Genomic DNA, 18855 nt, shown 5'->3' with positions numbered 1-18855 from the left:
TGTGCACGAATAACATGTACTTTTTAGGGAGCGATTTTAAAACATAATTCTACAGTATTTTGATATCGCTACTTCGACTTTTTTCTCTCTCCCAGAAAAGTCCATTTCTACAACACTACAATGAATTTTAGTTCGTTTTTATTAAGGTTTTGGAAATGCTGCAGTATACAAGAAAATATTCATAGCATTGAAGGTGTAAGGAACAATAACTCAAATTCAAATTGTTTATATACAATGTCCCAAAATGTAGCAACTAAAAACAACACAATGAAATCATTTAAATACAGTATAACCTTGGTTTACAAATGTAATCCATTCAATGAAATGCAGTTTGAGCCCCAGAACCAATTGATATTAACCTTATCACAGTATAGTTAACAATGAATACTGTATAATATATAGAAATAATAATAAATAAATAAAAACAATTATAAAATAATAATGCAGTGTGTTTGCTATCCAATTACTTATTTGCTTACAGGAGCTTGCCGTTTAAGTATATCACAAGAGCCGTTTTCACTGTTTGGAGCTATACTGAGGACTAATTTAGACCAAAAATACCATATCAAATTGGTGGAAAAAATGGAAGCATATCTGAGCCTCTGCAGCCCTGCCAAGACTGTTTTGTGAACCGAAAACAGTACATGGACAGAGGTAAATTGTAATGAGGCAACGTGTTATCGGGCCATTTGTAAACCGAAGTTCCACTGTATAACATTTTATCAATAAAAATGCACAAGCTTTTTGTTATGATTAACAAGGACATTAGTCTTCATCTCCACCTTAACTCCTGTACAAAAAAAAAAAAAAATTTTTAAAAAACTTCTGAAAATGTCCTAGCCTATTGTTACTAGGTTATTTTGTTATATTAAAACGAATGCAACAAATGCTTGACTACAACACATCTGCTTGTGAATGACTATATACATAATTTACACATTTCAGAAAAAACAAAAACATTAAACACTGGGGGGGGGGGGAAGGTTGTTGTTTTTTAATAGAAAGCATAGCAATCCACCCAATAATTCACCAATCACATTTATACAATTCACTGGAGAGAAATCTAACTAAAGCATATAAAAAGTACGGTAAGCCAATTATGGCCAAAAAAAGTTATTTTCCAGAGAAATTTGAAGTCTTGTCACAACGATGGACTTGTAACCATAGTCAGATTACTGTTCACCTGCCTCAGCTTCTCTTCTCCTCAGTTCCAAAAACCTTGGCATATGCGACAGCCGTATGGAGCCCCGGTGAATCCACTCTTTGTGCTGATTACCCTGAAGGCATGACAACATAACCACATTGTCATCCAAATCAGTCAGGCAAATGAGAGTTTGACAAATCGATGAGGAAAAGGTGGCACAAACCTCAGAAACCACCATTATCAAGCTGGAGTCCACCATCTCCACCTTGCACTTCTGCTGGATGCTGTTAAACTCCACAAAGGCGTGCTGACCAGGCTTGTACTGAGTTAAATGAGGGTACGGCCAGTCGTTTATGTACTGCTTCATAAAACGTTTGTGAGTGTCGTCTTGAATGTCATCTGTGGGGTCTGGTACTGATGGGTGTCAAAAGAACAATCAATTATTCAAAGTAATTTAAAATAAGTAAAAACTAAAAATAAAAACACCAAATCGACTTGATTTACAATGTGTGCGTGCATTAGCAAGTAAGCAGAAGTGCCAAATCCAGGCCCAGAAAATAATTAGCACCATGGGAGCTCGCTTGCTAGCACCTGAGGATAAAGCCTAAAGCCTGTGGCAGGGTCTTTACTTTCTGGACCTGGATTTGCCACCTCTGCAAGTAAGTGCCTCAATATTAAGTGTTATTAGCGATTGTAGGTCATTTATGTACATTGAGTTTACTTTTACCTGTACTATTTGAACTATTTTTATAATTATGACTTCAGCTAATTACATTGTTTGTCTGATATACAGTATAATGATATAAAAACACCTTTCAGTCAGGATGTTTATAGACTAAGTCACATACTTAAAGGGGAAGTCGTCCATTTCTTGACAATAATATGTTTTATGTGACCTCACTAGTCTAAACATGACATTCTGATTAATAGTATATTTATGTTATATGAGTTATGCAGCAAAATCCAGCCCTTTTTATCCATCTCAGGGGGGCGGCCATTTTGCCACTTCCTGCTCAGCTCAGGCAACGACCAATCACAGCTCGCCTGTTTTCTGGAGCTGAGCTGGAATTGGTTGTTACCTGAGACCTGAGCAACTGTGATGTCATTTTCACTCGACAGCAAGTAGCAAAATGGCCGCCTTCTGATACTGATAAAAACTGCCAGATTTGGCCGCTTAACTCATTCCATTAATGCAATATTAACCAGAATGCTGCATTTAGACTAGTGGGACTGCATAGAACATATTATTGTCAATTAGGGCTGCCACAAACTATTATTTTGCTAGTCGGCTAATCACCAAAAGTAGTCGCAATTAGTCGACTAATCAGAACATATCGTCGCTGTCCAGTGAAAAACACTTATGTCCTGTTAAAAATGGACATAAGTGTTTTTCACAGGACAGCGATGATATGTAAATACCAGCATATTGCACCAACAAACAGCTACTCTTGTTAAAACTATCAGTTTACATTTTGAATTCTTTAAAAGTATTTACAAATTAATAATGAAGACAATTAAGATTATAGAACGTTGAACTTTGATTCGATTTTGCAGCTTGTACCGTAATTTCTGACATGTTTATAAATTGATGGTGATAGTGTGGCTTTACCTTTATTTTTTTTAACTGTAAAGTTTGTGTGTATTTCTAAATTGAACCAAAGACTATGCAGAGTAGCACTAATACTATGGTACTATTCACAATATTTCACTCTTCTTGGGGACTAAGCCTTTTTTAATGTAGGCCTAGAACAAAGGTGGGCAATCTCGGTCCTCGAGGGCCGTAGTCCTGCAGGTTTTGGAGGTTTCTCACTTCCAACACAAGGTGATTCCAATCAACAGGATTGTTATCAGGCTTATGCAGAGCTTGCTGATGAGCTGATCATAAATCAGCTGTGTTGGAGAAAGGCAACATGCAAAACCTGCAGGACTTCGGCCCTCGCTGCCCACCTTCGGCCTAGAAGGTAGTGAAATCAGATGAGTAAAATAAGGAAAATAAATGAATACACAAGGAATATAAATACGACCCATTGACTATGAATATTAATCGTCTACGTTTTTTATCGTCAACGTCGTCGTGACTAGTCGACTAATCTTGGCAGCTCTCGACTCAATAAATATTTTTTGTGTTGACTTTCCCTTTAAAACAACACGAAGAAACTTTCAGTTTATGTTATGGCGGAGCCATATGGACAAAAGCGGTAATGGTGTGTCTGAAGGAAGACCACATTTCCCATTAAGGACAAGCGCATTGCGTCGTTTTTGAGCTCACGCCAGCGAGTGAAAGCCGGGCTAATGTTGACCCTTGACTCTTCTTTAATCCGGGGTGCTTCCTTTTTTCTTTTTGTCTCCTCAGACAAAAACTTTTCAGTTGTTTTGCAGCTTCTGCCAGGAAAGCAGTAATTGTGCTTCATCATTCAAATTGACTTCCATTTTTGTAACGAATGGGAAAAGGGGCAAGTGACGTATGCCATAAAGCAGTCAGCACATTTGTAGTTTTTTGTGTGGCAGTGTTCCTACCATCCCCCTCAAAGTTGCATTCAACTAGTTTTAAGTTGATGTTTCATCAGAAGAGTTATGAAAATATTTTATTAAGGTTGAAAAGCTCCTTAGTGCTACTTTAAACACTAGTTTTCTATGCAGATACATGAATAAAGTCATATAATAATAAAAAAAAGGGAAGTGTGAACCTGTCCAACTTACATGGTCTGCACACCAGGTAAAATAATGTCAAGCCAACATAGATGGGTCTGTGGTTATCCAGGAACACCAAAAACCTAGAAATGGATTCAAAAAGCTTTTATGACTTGAAAATGTAATTTTTCAAGTAAACACATGAAACATTAGCTAAAACTCAAACATGGGTCGATCCAATGGCCAACACATATTTTCCAACAAATAGATTATTTTTCACTTTTCATCACTTCTGTATGACTACTTACTATAATTCCAAAAAACGCATTTGAAATAACACTATTTCCAAAATTCAATAAATTGAAAGCTGACATTATATTTATAATATTTGAACCCTTCATTGTGAGCTGAAATGTATTAATCGATTCAGAACTGCATCATGAAGAATTCACTATTACTAACACACTTCCTAAAACAATAGGTACTTAATTTAAAGTTATTTTTCTAAAAAGCCCCTTTCACACACCTTAGGCGGTTCTTCCTGCTGGGGAGCTCAGCCAAGATACCAGCACGGAACTGAATGGTGTCTTCCAGACAGTTGACAACCACGCGTGCGCCAACGTACACCTGCTCCAGCCTCGGAGTGACCTCAAAAGCGATGTGGTGTCCCGACACCAGGCTTCGTCCCTTTTCTTCAAACATAATCTTGTACTTTAGTCGTCCGTCTTCTACAACAACAATCAAAAAATGCATAAATAAAAGAGCTCAATCAGTTACTGTTACATTTGTTGACTCAGATACCCATAGAGCATATCATTACCATTCAAAAGTGAGTTCTATATTATTCGCACCTTTAGTAACAACCTCCACAATCTGCCCCCGTTGCCACCGCAAGTTCTTCTTCCTGGCCAGGACAGTCGAACCTACTGTGATTTCCTCCTCAGGCAGATCGGGGCGGGTCTTTGTCGTTTCTTGAGGCACGTAGGCAAACGCTGATGAATCGATTATGGGGGTGTGGTCTGTGAAAAAAAGAGAGTAGCTAGAAATGTGAAAGTTTATCCATCCATACCGCTTATCCTGTTCAGAGTTGGTGAGATGAAGCCCTGCGGTTGAACATTCCATTTGTTTTTCAACTTCCCTCTGCAAACAATCAGTTTTATTATATATATATTTGTTTAGGTAATACAGGATAGAATTACACTAAAAAGCATTAATATGTAAGACAGTTTATTTATCTTACTAAACATTTGGACTTGTAGTCTTTTCAGCGTTCACTTTATTTTTTTGTGTGGGTTAATCCCCAAAACATGAAGCAAAGGTATAATTGAACAATATAAATATGACAATATAACAGGGGAGTTGTAGGGATTTAGCCATTGAATATTTTAATATTTGAGTATCCTACTAAAAATTCTATTGAATAATCAAATATTGAGATAAAATATATTTTTTTATTGATTACCGAGCAATTACGAATAGAAAGGGAAAAAATAATTTTAATTAATAACGAACAACCAACTTGTTTCCTTTATTCTATAATCAATAGTAGCTATTTCTTCAATTTGCATTGCACATAGGATTAGAATATATTCTTGTCTAGAAATATTTTCTATGGGCAAACAAACATATATTTTTATTTAAACTTTGCATTTCTTGTATGGTTCAGTGCCACCAATAACTTTGTGACCATAAGCCTGAGATGTAATTCATCTGGAAGGATGGCCATTCCTTTGGTTTGGCTCACACACACTTCATTGGTCATACCTTGAAGCATATAGGGGAGTGTACGGCTATCCTGCAACCCTGAGGTGGTATAGAAAATGTACACATGTAATGCCGATCCCTAGCAGGCCGATGTTGGTACAATATAGAGTACTTACCAATATTGTTGACTTTTTTCTTTTTTTTAGCTTTCGACTTCTTTGGATGATCTGAATCACTGGATTCGTCATCATATTTGTCCACATCAGAATCCGAACTGCTTTGAGAATCATCTTCGCTGTAAAATGGCAGAGGCGTCAGCGGTCGAAGGGCACTGATCTTGTGGTCAGGAAGCCTAACCAAAGACACTTCCACTCTTTTTGATAGCCCATATTCCAAATGTGTCTTTTTGCATACAGAGCCACTTGTGGAAGGAACTGAGTCACCTGACTCCCATTGGGATTCAGATATATTGTCTAAAATGAAAATAATGGAAAAATATGAATATGCAACAAATGCACAAACAAAATTCCAGAATATTTATATACAAGTAAGCACAATGGTAGTTTTAATAACATGTAATACATACACAAACTCATTACTTACCAAAGTCAAACCTTCCCCTCTTTGCACTCGTTTCTTCAGACTTTGACATTGTCACCTCCAACTGATCATCCATCTCTATCATGTTCACTAACACACACAGAATCAGTCAGTCCGTAAAAAAAGAGAAAAGAATAATTGTTATTAAAAATTTGAAATGGACAAATAAAAAATAACTACTAAAAATGTGCTAATGAATATTGGGCATTGTTGATACATTTTCATCCAAACACTTTATTTTGAAGAATAAAAACCATGAAACTGGCATGGACAAAAAATTATATACATTCCGCAGCTTTCGTAAGATCATTACTACAATTCAACAACTTGTGTTGACATTGACAGTCGGTATTGTGGCTTACTTCTCATGAGTGAAATGTTCCGGCTGTCTCAGGTTTTAAAAGTGCCTTCTCAAGACTGTTATAACTCCTTTAGAAATTTGGAAAACCAGGGCTAATAGAAGTCCGATATTTTGTTCTTAGCATGCCACTGAGTGTTTTTAAGGAAGCATTTTACTCCAGAACGCTCTGGTGTTTCTTTGCACTCTACACAGACTCACGATGCAACAAATGCAAAAAAAAAAAAAAGCAGCCCGAGACCATACCAGATTTTTAGTGGTTAAATTTTCAGCACATTTTTTAAATTTATAATTACTCTTTTCAATTTCATTTTTTCAGAGACCATTGTGTGTTTTGTTTTTTATATTATTTTAACAGCAGAGTACCAACAATAATTCCCATTTATGTAGATTTTTTTTTGTATTGCTGAAATTGTTTTCATTTACGGATAAACCGTTTGTAGATTTATTATTTATTTTTATTGCTGAAATTGTTTACATTTACGGATTAACCGTTTTACAAAAAGTCCTGAAAAAAATAGTAAAGCAGATTATTATTACTTGAGGTTAAGCACTTAATGTTGTAAACAGCTGGATAGTCTCTTTTTCATTGTTATAATTTATTTTTTAAATGAAGTATATCATATATGTATAAAGATACAAATGTGTATATTATGTTTATATAATTAATTACAATTATTTCTGCTAAAACAACTTTTACAAAACTTTTGTGTTTACTTCTGTTATGAGCGTATTACATTAACGCAAAAAAGCACGGCGGGGACAAAGTACTTCGTGACAACGTCACACAGAACCCCAAATTGGACAGAATTAAGAGATGATTTTTTATTTTATTTTTTTGCATCGTAAACAGTAATACTGCACAACAATACGATCCACCTCTCAAGCGCGATTAAAGTTATGTTTCTACCAATTATCCAATTGTGAAATAAAGGCTCGACCTTATATTTGCTACATAGAGCGGCGCCCTTATCATGCTAGCATCCTCATTCTGTTTTTAAGACGAGAGGGATTTATCACATTTTCTGCAGTGGCCTTAATTTACAGATTCGAATTTCTTGTAACCAATGCCAGAGTCAAATGAAATGATATGACCAAACGTGTCAAGTATACACGAAGCGATGCGGTAGATTTGACTAGCTTACCTGATTTGACGAAACTCGCGCCTTTAGAGTCGTCGGGACTACGATTTTGTAGCATTATGAACATGAAGATCTTGTTAAAGCTAAGATTAAAGCGTCCCAGCTTTGACAACCAGCGACAAATATAAATATCGATAAACTGTCAAGGTTCTGCTGGCTGCAATTTTGCTTCTTCGTCGTCGTCGTCGTCGTCGTCGTCTCTTTCCTTTTTTCGTTATTCGTTCGCTTATTCTTCTTCGTTCTCTTTTCTTCTTCTTATGATTTTTTTTGGGGCGGTTGGTAAACAAAGAAGTGGTACATATCCGCCAACTACTGGTTAGGAGTGTCAACAGTGTTACATAAGTGAGACGTTCAATCAAGACTAACTATTGTAACGTTAAACGTTGTTTGCCAATGTGTACTTTTATTTACTTGCAACTGACTAATAATTGTTTTACGATTTAGTACTTTTGGTTTTGTATTTTAGTTTTACATGCTGAAGTGTTTTTGTACTGCGCATGTCATGAGAGCAGCAAATACAGAGAAAGGTGTAACCGAGCGAGCTCAGTTAGTTCAATAAAAGGAGACGAGCTTTAAATCCTGTCCTGCCGTGTCTGGTTAATTTAACAGGGAAGATGCCAGAAAACATCAGAAACTTTAAAATATTTGTAACCCACCTTTTACCCACCCCCCTGAAATAACATCTTGGGGTTAGTTACATTATGTTATAAAAATATGAAAAATAGAAGAGAACATGTTGCTCCACCCATTGTTTTGGAAAACTGTTTGATGATGTTTGAAGTCAAATCCAGCATATCATGTCATTTAGTGCCTTCTTCTCCTTTTATCATGCTAAAAACTACAAAGGTTATGGTAACAAGGTTGCGCTGCGCACATAACTATTTGAAATATTATATTTATTAAAACAAATGTTCCCACAGTTACAACAATATAACAAATAATACACAAAAGAAAATACACTTTATTTTAACTGTTTTATTTGAGATTCAATGTGGTCGGACGGGGGGTGGGACAAGAGAAAAAATAGCATTTTAGGCGGTGCTCCTGACTTATTGGATATTAAAAATAAAAATAAAACTTTTTTTCAAGCATTCTTTTCTTAGTTTTTTTGTTGTTGTCTCAGAATAAGTAAATTTACTCCAAACGGCATGTTTTAGTATTTTGTAGGGGTGTTAGAAAAAAATCGATTCGGCAATATATTGCGATATTACAGCACGCAATTCTGGAATCGATTCAATATGCGGCCGAAATGATTTTTAAACATAATTTTTTTATGGAAATATTCAACAAAATGTCTTACTTAGGGTTAAGATTCTCACATTAAGCATGGAAGAATGTTATATTAATGGAACATTAAGCCTTAATATTTTTATTCCAGTGCTGTTCAAACATGAAACAGACCGCAACCTGTTTGTTAAATGCAGTGGCTCAGTTATAAGCCTGAATTTTCAGATAAATACATTTTCATACAAATCTTACAGTGTACATGTACAAGTTTACTGATTTGTATTTTCAAAATTTGAGTTAAAAAAATAAAATCGCAATAATCAATTTAAAGATTCGTATCGGGATTAATCGGTATCGAATCGAAACGTGACCTATGAATCATGATACGAATCGAATCGCCAGGTACTAGGCAATTCCCACCCCTAGTTTTGTACGTGGATTATTTAAGATTTCCTGGATGGGGTGTAAAATGTCCTGCAATTCTGGAATCATGTCTCTTCTATAGGCTAGCATGGCACGCCTTATTTTAAAAATTATTTAAAAAAATAATACAGAAAAATAATGCAGTAATATATACAAGTAATATGAAAAAAATAAAATGTAGAGAAAACTTAAGTTGGAACATCAAACTCAAGTGGGAAAATGTGTCATGAAAACTTTTGGTCCATGTACAATACAAGTAATACTGTAAATCCAACAATGATATGTCCATAACATAATTAGTCAGAGAGTAGACATTTAACAATGTTTATTGCTGTGCTTGGAGTTTGCAGTAGTGTAGAACCGTACTGCATCACATTTGGGACATTTCGAAAGACACCCACAATATGGTTAATATCAGTTCAGTTAAAGTGCTTCTAAATACTATTATTTGCCATTAGACAAAAAAAAAAAAAAAAAAGACTGCCAATAAGTATTTTTGTCGTTAATTTAGTGTATAGTAGTCCAATGGCCTTCATGTAATCTGCTCCTCTTGATAGGTGGAGGTGGAGATGGAACCGTAGGGGTCGACCACCGTCTGGGCACAGCGCACCACCGTCACCAGCAGGAAGAAACACAGGAGGAAGAGGAAGAAGACCGCAAAACCCAGATCCACATCCACCTCGAACGGGGGAGCAGGATGTGCCCCGTGGTCCATGTGGCTGATGAAACGGATTCCCCCCCAGTGTCCGCTCAAATGTATACGAAGGAGACACAGATGACCTCCGTGCTACAAAAGACACCAAGTGTTTGTTTATGCTTATGATAGAAATCATGACATTGTCTGCTGGTTGACAATTTTCAAAGATGTTGCCAGTAACAAGAGCTTGCTAACTTTCTCCTTTGTAAACCACACGTTGGCGACGAGTTATTTGTTATGCCTGCCACTGGCATAAATTGAATAATACGAATTTAAACTAATATAATAATAATAATTAGTTGTGAATAATAGACACTTTCACTTTTAACTCCAAGACATATTTGATTTTTTTTTTGAAGTCACTGCATACCGAACTGAACCGAAAACCGTCAGCACAAAATCGAACCGAACCGTGGATTTTGTGAACCGTTAGAAATGCATACACTAAATATTTTTAAGGTCACCATTTTGTAGAGTGGGAATGCAAAACTACTTTTACATATCACTGCATGCATTATATTTTGAAAGATACAAACATTCACATACTTTCATTTCGGTATTTAGGAAGGAACAAAATATTCAAGCATCACAGACATTATTACAATTCCAATATTAACCCCCCCCCCCCTCCAAAAAAATACACATGCATTAATAGACATCTAACTTACCACGTGCCCATTCTTGCACTGCTAAAGTCTCAGCATGAGTCCAAACTTTTGAAAAGCTTCACATCCTTGCGCTGGCCTCTCAGCTACTTCCTTATAATGTCACTTATGTAAGAGAGTTGTTGGTTAGCGCCGCTTTTAAGCTTACCTTCCATGGAAAAACGAGTAGGCCGGACGCGTACTCGCGCACACCTGGGAGAACATTACACCGTGTTGTTGAGATCACGTTGTATACTACATGTGTGAACAGATTTACGTCCCTACAATTTGAGCGATATTGGCTACTCATGCTCCTGCAACATTCATGCCGTGTGCTCACATCTTGCGGTCTTCCTCTGCATCTGTAAAACCCTTATTAATACTTGAGTGGGAATTCGATAAGTCAACAGCGCGTAAGTGAATCAAACACCCCGCACACTTTTGTTCTCCTGTCAAAAGGAGGCTTTTCCAAATTACCTATAAGACTGTTTAAATGTAGCGGAAGCTGAGTTTAGGTATTACACAAGGGTGACTATGTACCAAGGGGGGGGGGGGGTGTAACGGATTTGGGATGATAATATGGACAGGGGAAACAAGAGATGCTTTCGCAATTGACATGTGGAGCCGGCGGGATAGAAACTGACCCTGCGACATTAAAATGAAGTCCAGATGAGCGTGTGTGTGTAAAGTGATCGGCCATTGTGTGCAATCAGCCTAGAAGGCCTTTAAGGTTGCGTGCCAAAATGAGGGAGGCGAGGAAATTAAATCTGGTTGTAGGCTTTTGAAAGAATAAACACACGCTCAACTTTCTCCAACTTTTTATATCATCTATCACTCAAATGGTGGTCAGCTTGCAAATATAAAAACCTACTCCACACTATTAGCTATAAGATTTAATTGATAATGGTTCTTTGTCCAAAACCTCTGGTGTCCACTGTGGCCTACCTCAAGGTACCGCTAGTTGTCTTGGCCCACTTCTTTTTTCAGTTTATACAAATGATTTACCCTGTATCAAAATAAGTCATCATTTGTTATGCATGCCAACAACGCTACAATGTATTATTCAAGTCCAAATGTAAAACAAGTCTCAAATGTAGTTGATAAGGAGCTATTCTCAAATGGGTGAAAATCTGAGATGGCAAATCCAGGTCCAGAAAGTAAAAAACCCTGCCACAGTTTGGCTTTTACTTTCTGGACCTGGATTTGCCACCTCTGGTGAAACTTATTAATATGATTTTAAATACAGTATCTACAAAACAAAATCTATAAATAACAGCATCTAATTTGTTGTGAATGTTTTAATATAAGAGATACTGTAACTAGTTTCCTGCTTTCACACTATATGTAAACTTTAAACTTTCTGTCGGTCCATGCGGCAAGATAGTGTCAAATGACTACTTATGTCTGAACAAAGCTCATGAACTAATTCCAAATTGTTTTCTTGAAACCAAGATGCCAACAGATGGCGCTAAAGCTATTACTTTAGCCTGAGCGCACACACACACAAAAAAAGCAGAGGTAAGAAGAGAGAATAGCGACAGAATAGGAAAGAAAAAAAGATACATTGCTACATTCTTGTTTCTGCTATCAATGTCTAAAAGTTGTTGTTTTTTTAAACATGGGATAACCTTTGATTTTGTAGTCATCACAGTATCACATATTGCTTGGAATACATGACACTCAAATTCTTAATTTTTAGATAGATTAAATTACAATAAAATAATCAATTTAAACAAATATTTTTTAATCGACATTATGAAATTATCATTAGCAAAACAAACAAAAAACACTTTTTTTTCCTTTTTTTGGGGGGAAACAGAGCTGTTTGGAAGGAAGCAGAAAACAAATGAGGTGAGCATTGGCCCAGTGCGCGACAGTGCTTATTGTGTAGATGCGTCGGGGCACAAAAGATGCCATTTAGTAACAACTGACACTCTAAATGACAAAGGCACTTGTAAACCACACGTTGGCGATGGGTTCCTTTAAACAGCCCCTTCATAGAATTCAACAAACGAAGCTCTTTTTGTTCACATTGAACCAAAACACTGACAAAACAGCAAAAAGCAAACTAGGACACAAACTGCTGATGAACATCAATTAGATTGGGATCCAAATGCAATCCTGAACATACAGTACGGGCTAACTACAATTAAACGGATCCATAAAGTGCATCTTTGGTTATAGAAAACACTGAAAATAAATTCTACCTGCACGTTCCAGGCCATAAAGAAGGAACACTTTTTTTTCTTTAAAGGTTTGGGTTACGCTGAACTGTCTTTTCTCTTTTAAACAGGACTGGAAAACAAATAAAACAAAGCAAATAAAATCACAAAACTAAAAATATATGTTCACCATCAACAAAAACAAACACATTAAAATGATTTTGGACTGCGTGTGGATGCTTTGTTTACAAAAAGGTACAATTCGACCTTGGCAGCTCTGTTAAAATTCTTATTTCCCATTCAGTATTGTGCTTTGAACATTAGTGCAACAAACCCACTAATACGTGTCAGTATATTGACTTAAATGAAGAAATGGTACATACTAAGAACTGCCTTCTTTGTACCATTGGCTTGAGTGGAATTAGCCAGGTCTAAAGACAATACTACTTCGAGGAGTGTTAACCAACGCTGTGCGGGTATTAAATGCCCGTCCAAACCTCAGCAACAAAACACTTGCAATAACAAGCCACGAAGTTACCAACAGATTGGCAACCACTAAATGTGATGAAATGAAAAAGAGAACAGACCTCACCAACTAAGACACATTAGGGTGGTCTCGATTGTTCTGTGGACAATTTCCAGTGCCGTAATCAGAATGGGGACTCTTTTATAATGTGTGAGAAAAGTTGTGTTGCCACACTCCTATTCTTTGGATTTCAAGTGAGGGACGCATGCAAGGATTCGGTTTCCCCACCTTGGCCACTCAGTCCATTTTTTGGGGGTTGTTGTTGAGCGGGGTATGGCCGTTGTGAATGTGGCCATTTTTCAAAGTTCTGTTCCGCTCGCCGTCTTCATCTTCAGACTCGGTCTCTTCTTTGTCGCTCCGCTCATCCTCAACTATGTCCTGTCAAAAATAAATACAATGGTACAGTGTCTGTTGTGGTGCTTTAGTCGAGATTTAGATTGAATTGTGATTATGCATTAACGCGATTAGGGAAAGACCTATTATCGGATGGGCCGATTATCGGTGCCAACATTTGGCATTTTGACAAATATCGACCTTTTTATGATGAATGCTTGCGAACGTAGCAAATTTAGGGTTTTCAATAGGATTTGTGAAATGTTCACAGATAGTTTTTACTTGTCGCAAAGAAATTTCAAACATATTCAGACAAATTTTCACTGTCTGCAAAGATCTTTTGAAACCTTTTACAAACCCTGACGAAAACCCCAAATTAGCTACATTTGTATGCATTTGTCGCTTAGTGAGATACAGGGAACTTTTCATTTATGGATTTATTTCAATTTCCACAGTATAAAAAAAAATGATGCTGACACAGGGAACTCCCTACAGTTTTTATTTTTTTAAATTAAAAAAATAAAATAAAATTAAGAAATTATGTTGAAATTTTGGAAAACTTTATTTACAGTAGAAAACTTTAAGGAACTATTTATTGACTTAGTTTTTAATTTAACTTAACACATGCTGATGACCCTAGAAACTCCCTGCAATTCAATTAAATTTTTTTTAAAATAAATTAAACAAAGCTGACAATTCTTTATAGGTTGAAAATAAAAATAAAAATTATTTTTGTGTTTATTTTTTTATTCTGACGCTAATATTTTCTCCTTTACTGCAAATGAATATCGGCTTGAAATATCGTTTTTTTGTCTCCTTGACAACTAATAATCGTATCGGCATCGACCTTGAAAATACCATTTCGGTCTATCACTAATTACGATCATAAAAACATTATAACCGAAGAAAACAATAATGCAAAGAATGGCGTGGTGTGTGTTAGTAAGTTCCTAAATTATATTAATGATTACAACCTTCTTCGTTGGTTTGTTTGTTTTGTATATTTTGCCCTTACAAGTAAGGAAGGATGTAACGATATCCAAATATCAAGATACAATAATATAACGATATGAAGCTCACGACACGATAATTATCACGATTATGTGGGGAGGTTGGCAATATAAAAAAGTCACAATATTGAAGAAAAAAAAGAAGAAGAAGAAGCTTATACTAAAAAAAAAAAAAAAAGCACAATATTGTACATAACAGCAATGCATAAACAACCTATATTACCGATATAAACCTACAATCTCTAATAACACTTAATATTTCAATATTAACTTACTAATGCATGCACACATTGAGTTCCTCCACATATTGACCCGGTTCGCAAGCATATTACGTTTCCCTTTAATTGATGATTAGCGTAAATTTTAAACATAGAACAGCCCAAACTTGCCTTGAGAAAATTAAACTGCTAATAAAGTAGCCACCAGAGGGTACTAAAACTGTACAAACTGAAATCAACCAGTTCTTAAAAACCCTTGTAACGTAAACATTTTCTGTACGATGCATAAGTGAGGTATCTAAGTAATTTCTGAATTTTTTTTTTTTACTTGCGACCCCTCAAAATGTTCAGTGGCATCAGGCCTATCCATACATATGTAGTTTGTATTTATTTATTTGTTTTTGATGCCGTCTCTCGCTCCCAACCTTGCTTTCTTGTTTAGTATAAGAATGCGGACATAGGAAGCACATAAGTCAGCTCAACCAAAAATGATAATTAGCACTCTAGTGTCATCTGGTGTATTATGGCTTTTATAACTCTAAAGTCAAAAACATTTTTTAAGTACGTTTAGTTGATGCCCCAGTGAAGGGATAAATTGTGTAATCGCGGGAAATGCACTATAACACATGAGGTGTACAGTACATAAAAAACATGAAAAATTATGATTATAATGGGAGTCAATGGGCTAAAATGTGGACATTTTTACTCATGTGTATTATAAAAATTTGTTTCCCACATATAATGACAATAATCATTTTGAAATTTTGGACGTCGCCATTTTGAACTTCAACATGTTTTGAATAATGGGGTGCAATTTCAGCTCACTCAGTGATTTTTTTCATATGCTTTATATTTGATATTAATATTAATAAAAAGCCAAAAAAACAAAAAATTATTTTCGAGGGTTGTGCTGCTTTTAATATTTTGACATGACGACGACAATATTGTGGCAGTTTCAATATTGCAATATCACGATATTGCCATTATCTTACAAGTGTACTTTAAGAGTCTGTTTTTCCTATTCTTATTTTTTTTTATACATGTTTCGGGGGGGGGGGGGGTTCATGTTTATAAATCGTGATTTCAATCATCCAAATAATCATAATTATTATTTTTCCCCACAATCAGCCAGCCCTACTAATAGCATTTAAACAAGTGCTTCTTACGTTGCCGGGTAGGAACTTGATGACCATGCGAATAATGAGCGCCGTCCAGAAGATATGTAGAGCCAGCAGCACCAACAGCAGACCGTTGAAGAAGTAGAACCCGAAGAAGGGCTTGTAGACGGTTAAGGGGTACACCATGGTCGCATGTATGATGCTGCACACAAGAACAGAGCGGGCAGTCACAACCACCTACGCTCACCATCAAAAGCCCATTGAACCGCACTGAGATGGTGGATAATGTGCCTGTTGTTATGATGGACATTGTTATGCTGAATACGCACAACAGAAGCTTTTGCAAGATGGACAAGGCACTTGCGCCAGTTTTTATCATAACCTCTTTTGAACTGAATGACTCATTCTAAACACAAGAGGAAATTATTGTGCAATACGATATTTACCAGAAGGGGAAAATGACGAGGCGAGAGATGATGAAAACAACAGCAAAGACAACGAATATGAAGTTGCATGTCTTCTTCCAGCCGGCATAGTTGAACATCTTGGCTGACTGACAAGATGGGAAGGTACATCACAGGGTTAACATGGCTACTATGGGATTCTGTTCTATAAAACAAAAATTCATTAGTTGAATGAAGAGCGGTTGTTAGCATACATTATGGTATCTGAAAAGCAACACTCATGAATAAGAGCAGGGTGTAATACCTCCATGAGGTAGTCAGAGGCATCATGTGCTAACATGATCAAAGTCCCTCCCCTGATGTAGTTGACCAGCCAGGAGAAAACGATAAGCACAATGGTGGCAATGTGGTGAACGACTTGTTCTTTAAAATCCTGCAGAGAAGAAAACCAGAGAAAAAAAGGAAAAAAAAGTTACCGGTAATTGTACTGTGATTGGTGACTTATTGTTCAAGCTGTAAAGATCAGTCACTGATGTTCTGCTTTTACTAATGAATGTTCAGCTTTTACTAATGATTAACTCCTGCTCCTCAACAGCATGGTGGATCAGACAGCAGTGCAGAACGCCACCAAATCAACATAAAATGGGGAATAGGTAAATTGAGCCAATAGTTGTTGATCCTGTTTCAGCATAATGGCATCCCGGAAAACCACAGACAGCTCAGTTAAATCGCGTGTGACAAAGTCACATTGTATCAATGATGTCACTTTTGAGTGAGCCCAGTTAAAAGGGGAAGTCAACCCCAAAAACATTTTTTGACGATGGATGGATGTTTTTTTTCAGCCCCACTAGTCTAAATATTGTAGTCCGGTTAATTTTGTGTTAGTGGAATATGAGTTAAGCAGCAAAATCCAGCCATTTTATCCATCCAGGGGCATTTTGCCACTTGCTGTCGACTGAAGATGACATCAATGTTGCTCAGGTCTCAGGTAACAACTAATCACAGCGCATCTTAAGAAAACAGGTGAGCTGTGAGCTCATATTCTACAAATGTAATATTAATCAGAATGTCATGTTTAGACTAGTGAGGTCACATACAACATATTACTGTCAAGAAATGTTTAAGGTTGACTTCCACTTTAAATCACTTGAAAGACTGACACACAAATTCTCAACATGGCCATTTCATATCGGAGCACAATCCCTGATGATGTCACTCTTGGACTATTGCTCAATTTTAATAAGTGCTTTCAATTTTGAAAGGCTCCAAGTTGACTTTGCTTTCGTTTTGATGTTTAACTAAGAATGTCTAAACAAGCAGAGGCCAAAGTACCAGTGCAAGGCTAGTTTGGACAAAACAAGCCAGGACAGCTCTGGAAGAACATTCTGTAGACAGATAACAAAGATCAGTCTCTATCAGAAGGATGGCAAGAAAAAAAAAAGTAGGGAGAAGGCATGGTACAGCTAATGATCCAATTCCAAAGCATACCACATCATCTGTAAAACAAGGTGGAGGAAGTATGAAGGCTTGGGCATGTATGGATGCTACTGATCTTGAATCTAACAGAACAAAAACAAAAAAGAGAGAGAGAGAGAGAGAAGCACTCTTCTATTCTTCTCATTTAAAACAAATATTCTAGTTTCTTATCATAAAATGGCCACAAAGGGGCGCTGTCTTGACTACCGATACTTTGAAATAAGGCTGTCTGGCAAATGTCAGGCAGTAACCAAGTTTTAGAAATGAAAAGTTTGTTGTCAGTTATTTTATTTGTCCAATTGCTTTTGAGGCCCCGAAATGAAGGTTTTTATGTGTTTTTGTTTCGCCCACTGAATTACATCTGAAAGTTCGCACTTCAACTGCAACGGAATTGTTTCTTTTAAAATACATTGTAGTAGCGTACTTTGCTCAGTTATGCTTTTAAAAATCTATTTATGCTCATTGCAGCTTATAATGTAGTATAATAAGGCACAACTGTTGAGCCGCCTATTTGCTTTGAGCCGTTCTGCCCCGTGTGCAAAAATGGCAAAGCTGTCTGCACCACACGACGTTTTCCAGCCCTGCTCCAGTCACACATTAACTCACAAGGCACCTCGTGAAAGAAACACATCACCAGCCAAGTGTGGTCTCTCATGACTCTTACCGACTGCTATGACATAAAAGGCCTTTGTAGAAAAAAACCAAAAACTTAATTTGGCATTCTCACAGTCAGCATCCTATACACATGCAAGCCAAAACTGTTTGGTTGTGATGTGGTGAAAATATTGGAGTAGACGGTCCACGTTGCCTACCTTACGCTTGACATCAGATGCTACACTCACAAGCAGGGACACATAGAAGCCCAGTTCTATTATGTAGTACCAGTACTGAGATGGTAGGAGTGGCTAGGATAAAAAAACACACATGGATGTTTTAGATTTACAACAGAACCGGATTATTTTCAAAACCTTGAAGAAAATCAAATAAGAAAGTACAGGAAGCTTCCCAACCATTAACATACAATTTTGGGGAAGTCAT

The 18855-nt window shown here is 36.6% G+C and overlaps 2 protein-coding genes across 5 annotated transcripts in view; both read right to left on the bottom strand.

Annotated features, from left to right (window-relative positions):
• Positions 1-121: 121 nt before the first annotated feature.
• Positions 122-7824, bottom strand: LOC144037748 (histone-lysine N-methyltransferase SETDB1-B-like). 2 transcript variants are annotated; one of them, XM_077549503.1, is made up of 9 exons: positions 7583-7824; positions 6083-6169; positions 5656-5952; positions 5540-5578; positions 4627-4794; positions 4302-4503; positions 3845-3918; positions 1368-1558; positions 122-1277 (listed from the first exon to the last, which is right to left on the bottom strand). In XM_077549503.1, the coding sequence occupies exons 1-9, from the start codon at positions 7644-7646 to the stop codon at positions 1173-1175; spliced, it is 1227 nt and encodes a 408-aa protein (XP_077405629.1). In that variant the 5' UTR covers positions 7647-7824; the 3' UTR covers positions 122-1172. The 2 variants fall into 2 exon arrangements, with proteins under 2 accessions (XP_077405629.1, XP_077405630.1); XM_077549504.1 differs by lacking the exon at positions 5540-5578 and having other exon boundaries at positions 7583-7823.
• A 2060-nt stretch (positions 7825-9884) lies between these two features.
• The window catches only part of cers2a (ceramide synthase 2a), a 21034-nt gene continuing 12063 nt past the window's right edge, over positions 9885-18855 (bottom strand). The window contains exons 6-12 of one of the 3 annotated variants that reach the window (XM_077549016.1): positions 18839-18855; positions 18630-18722; positions 16646-16774; positions 16384-16490; positions 15986-16139; positions 13487-13636; positions 9885-10016 (exon numbers count right to left, since the gene is read on the bottom strand). The exon at positions 18839-18855 is cut by the window's right edge and continues 34 nt beyond it. In XM_077549016.1, coding sequence (XP_077405142.1) covers positions 13496-13636; positions 15986-16139; positions 16384-16490; positions 16646-16774; positions 18630-18722; positions 18839-18855 — 641 coding nt within the window. In that variant the 3' untranslated portion in view covers positions 9885-10016; positions 13487-13495. Of the gene's footprint in view, positions 10017-10597; positions 10784-12297; positions 13637-15985; positions 16140-16383; positions 16491-16645; positions 16775-18629; positions 18723-18838 lie in introns of those variants that run through there. The other 2 variants (XM_077549017.1, XM_077549015.1) reach the window with 2 other exon arrangements.

This window comes from Vanacampus margaritifer, chromosome 17 (genome assembly GCF_051991255.1).
Source record: "Vanacampus margaritifer isolate UIUO_Vmar chromosome 17, RoL_Vmar_1.0, whole genome shotgun sequence".
NCBI classification, from domain to species: Eukaryota; Metazoa; Chordata; class Actinopteri; order Syngnathiformes; family Syngnathidae; genus Vanacampus; species Vanacampus margaritifer.
Note: the sequence above shows the minus strand (reverse complement) of the source record. Positions and strands in the feature narration are given on the sequence as shown.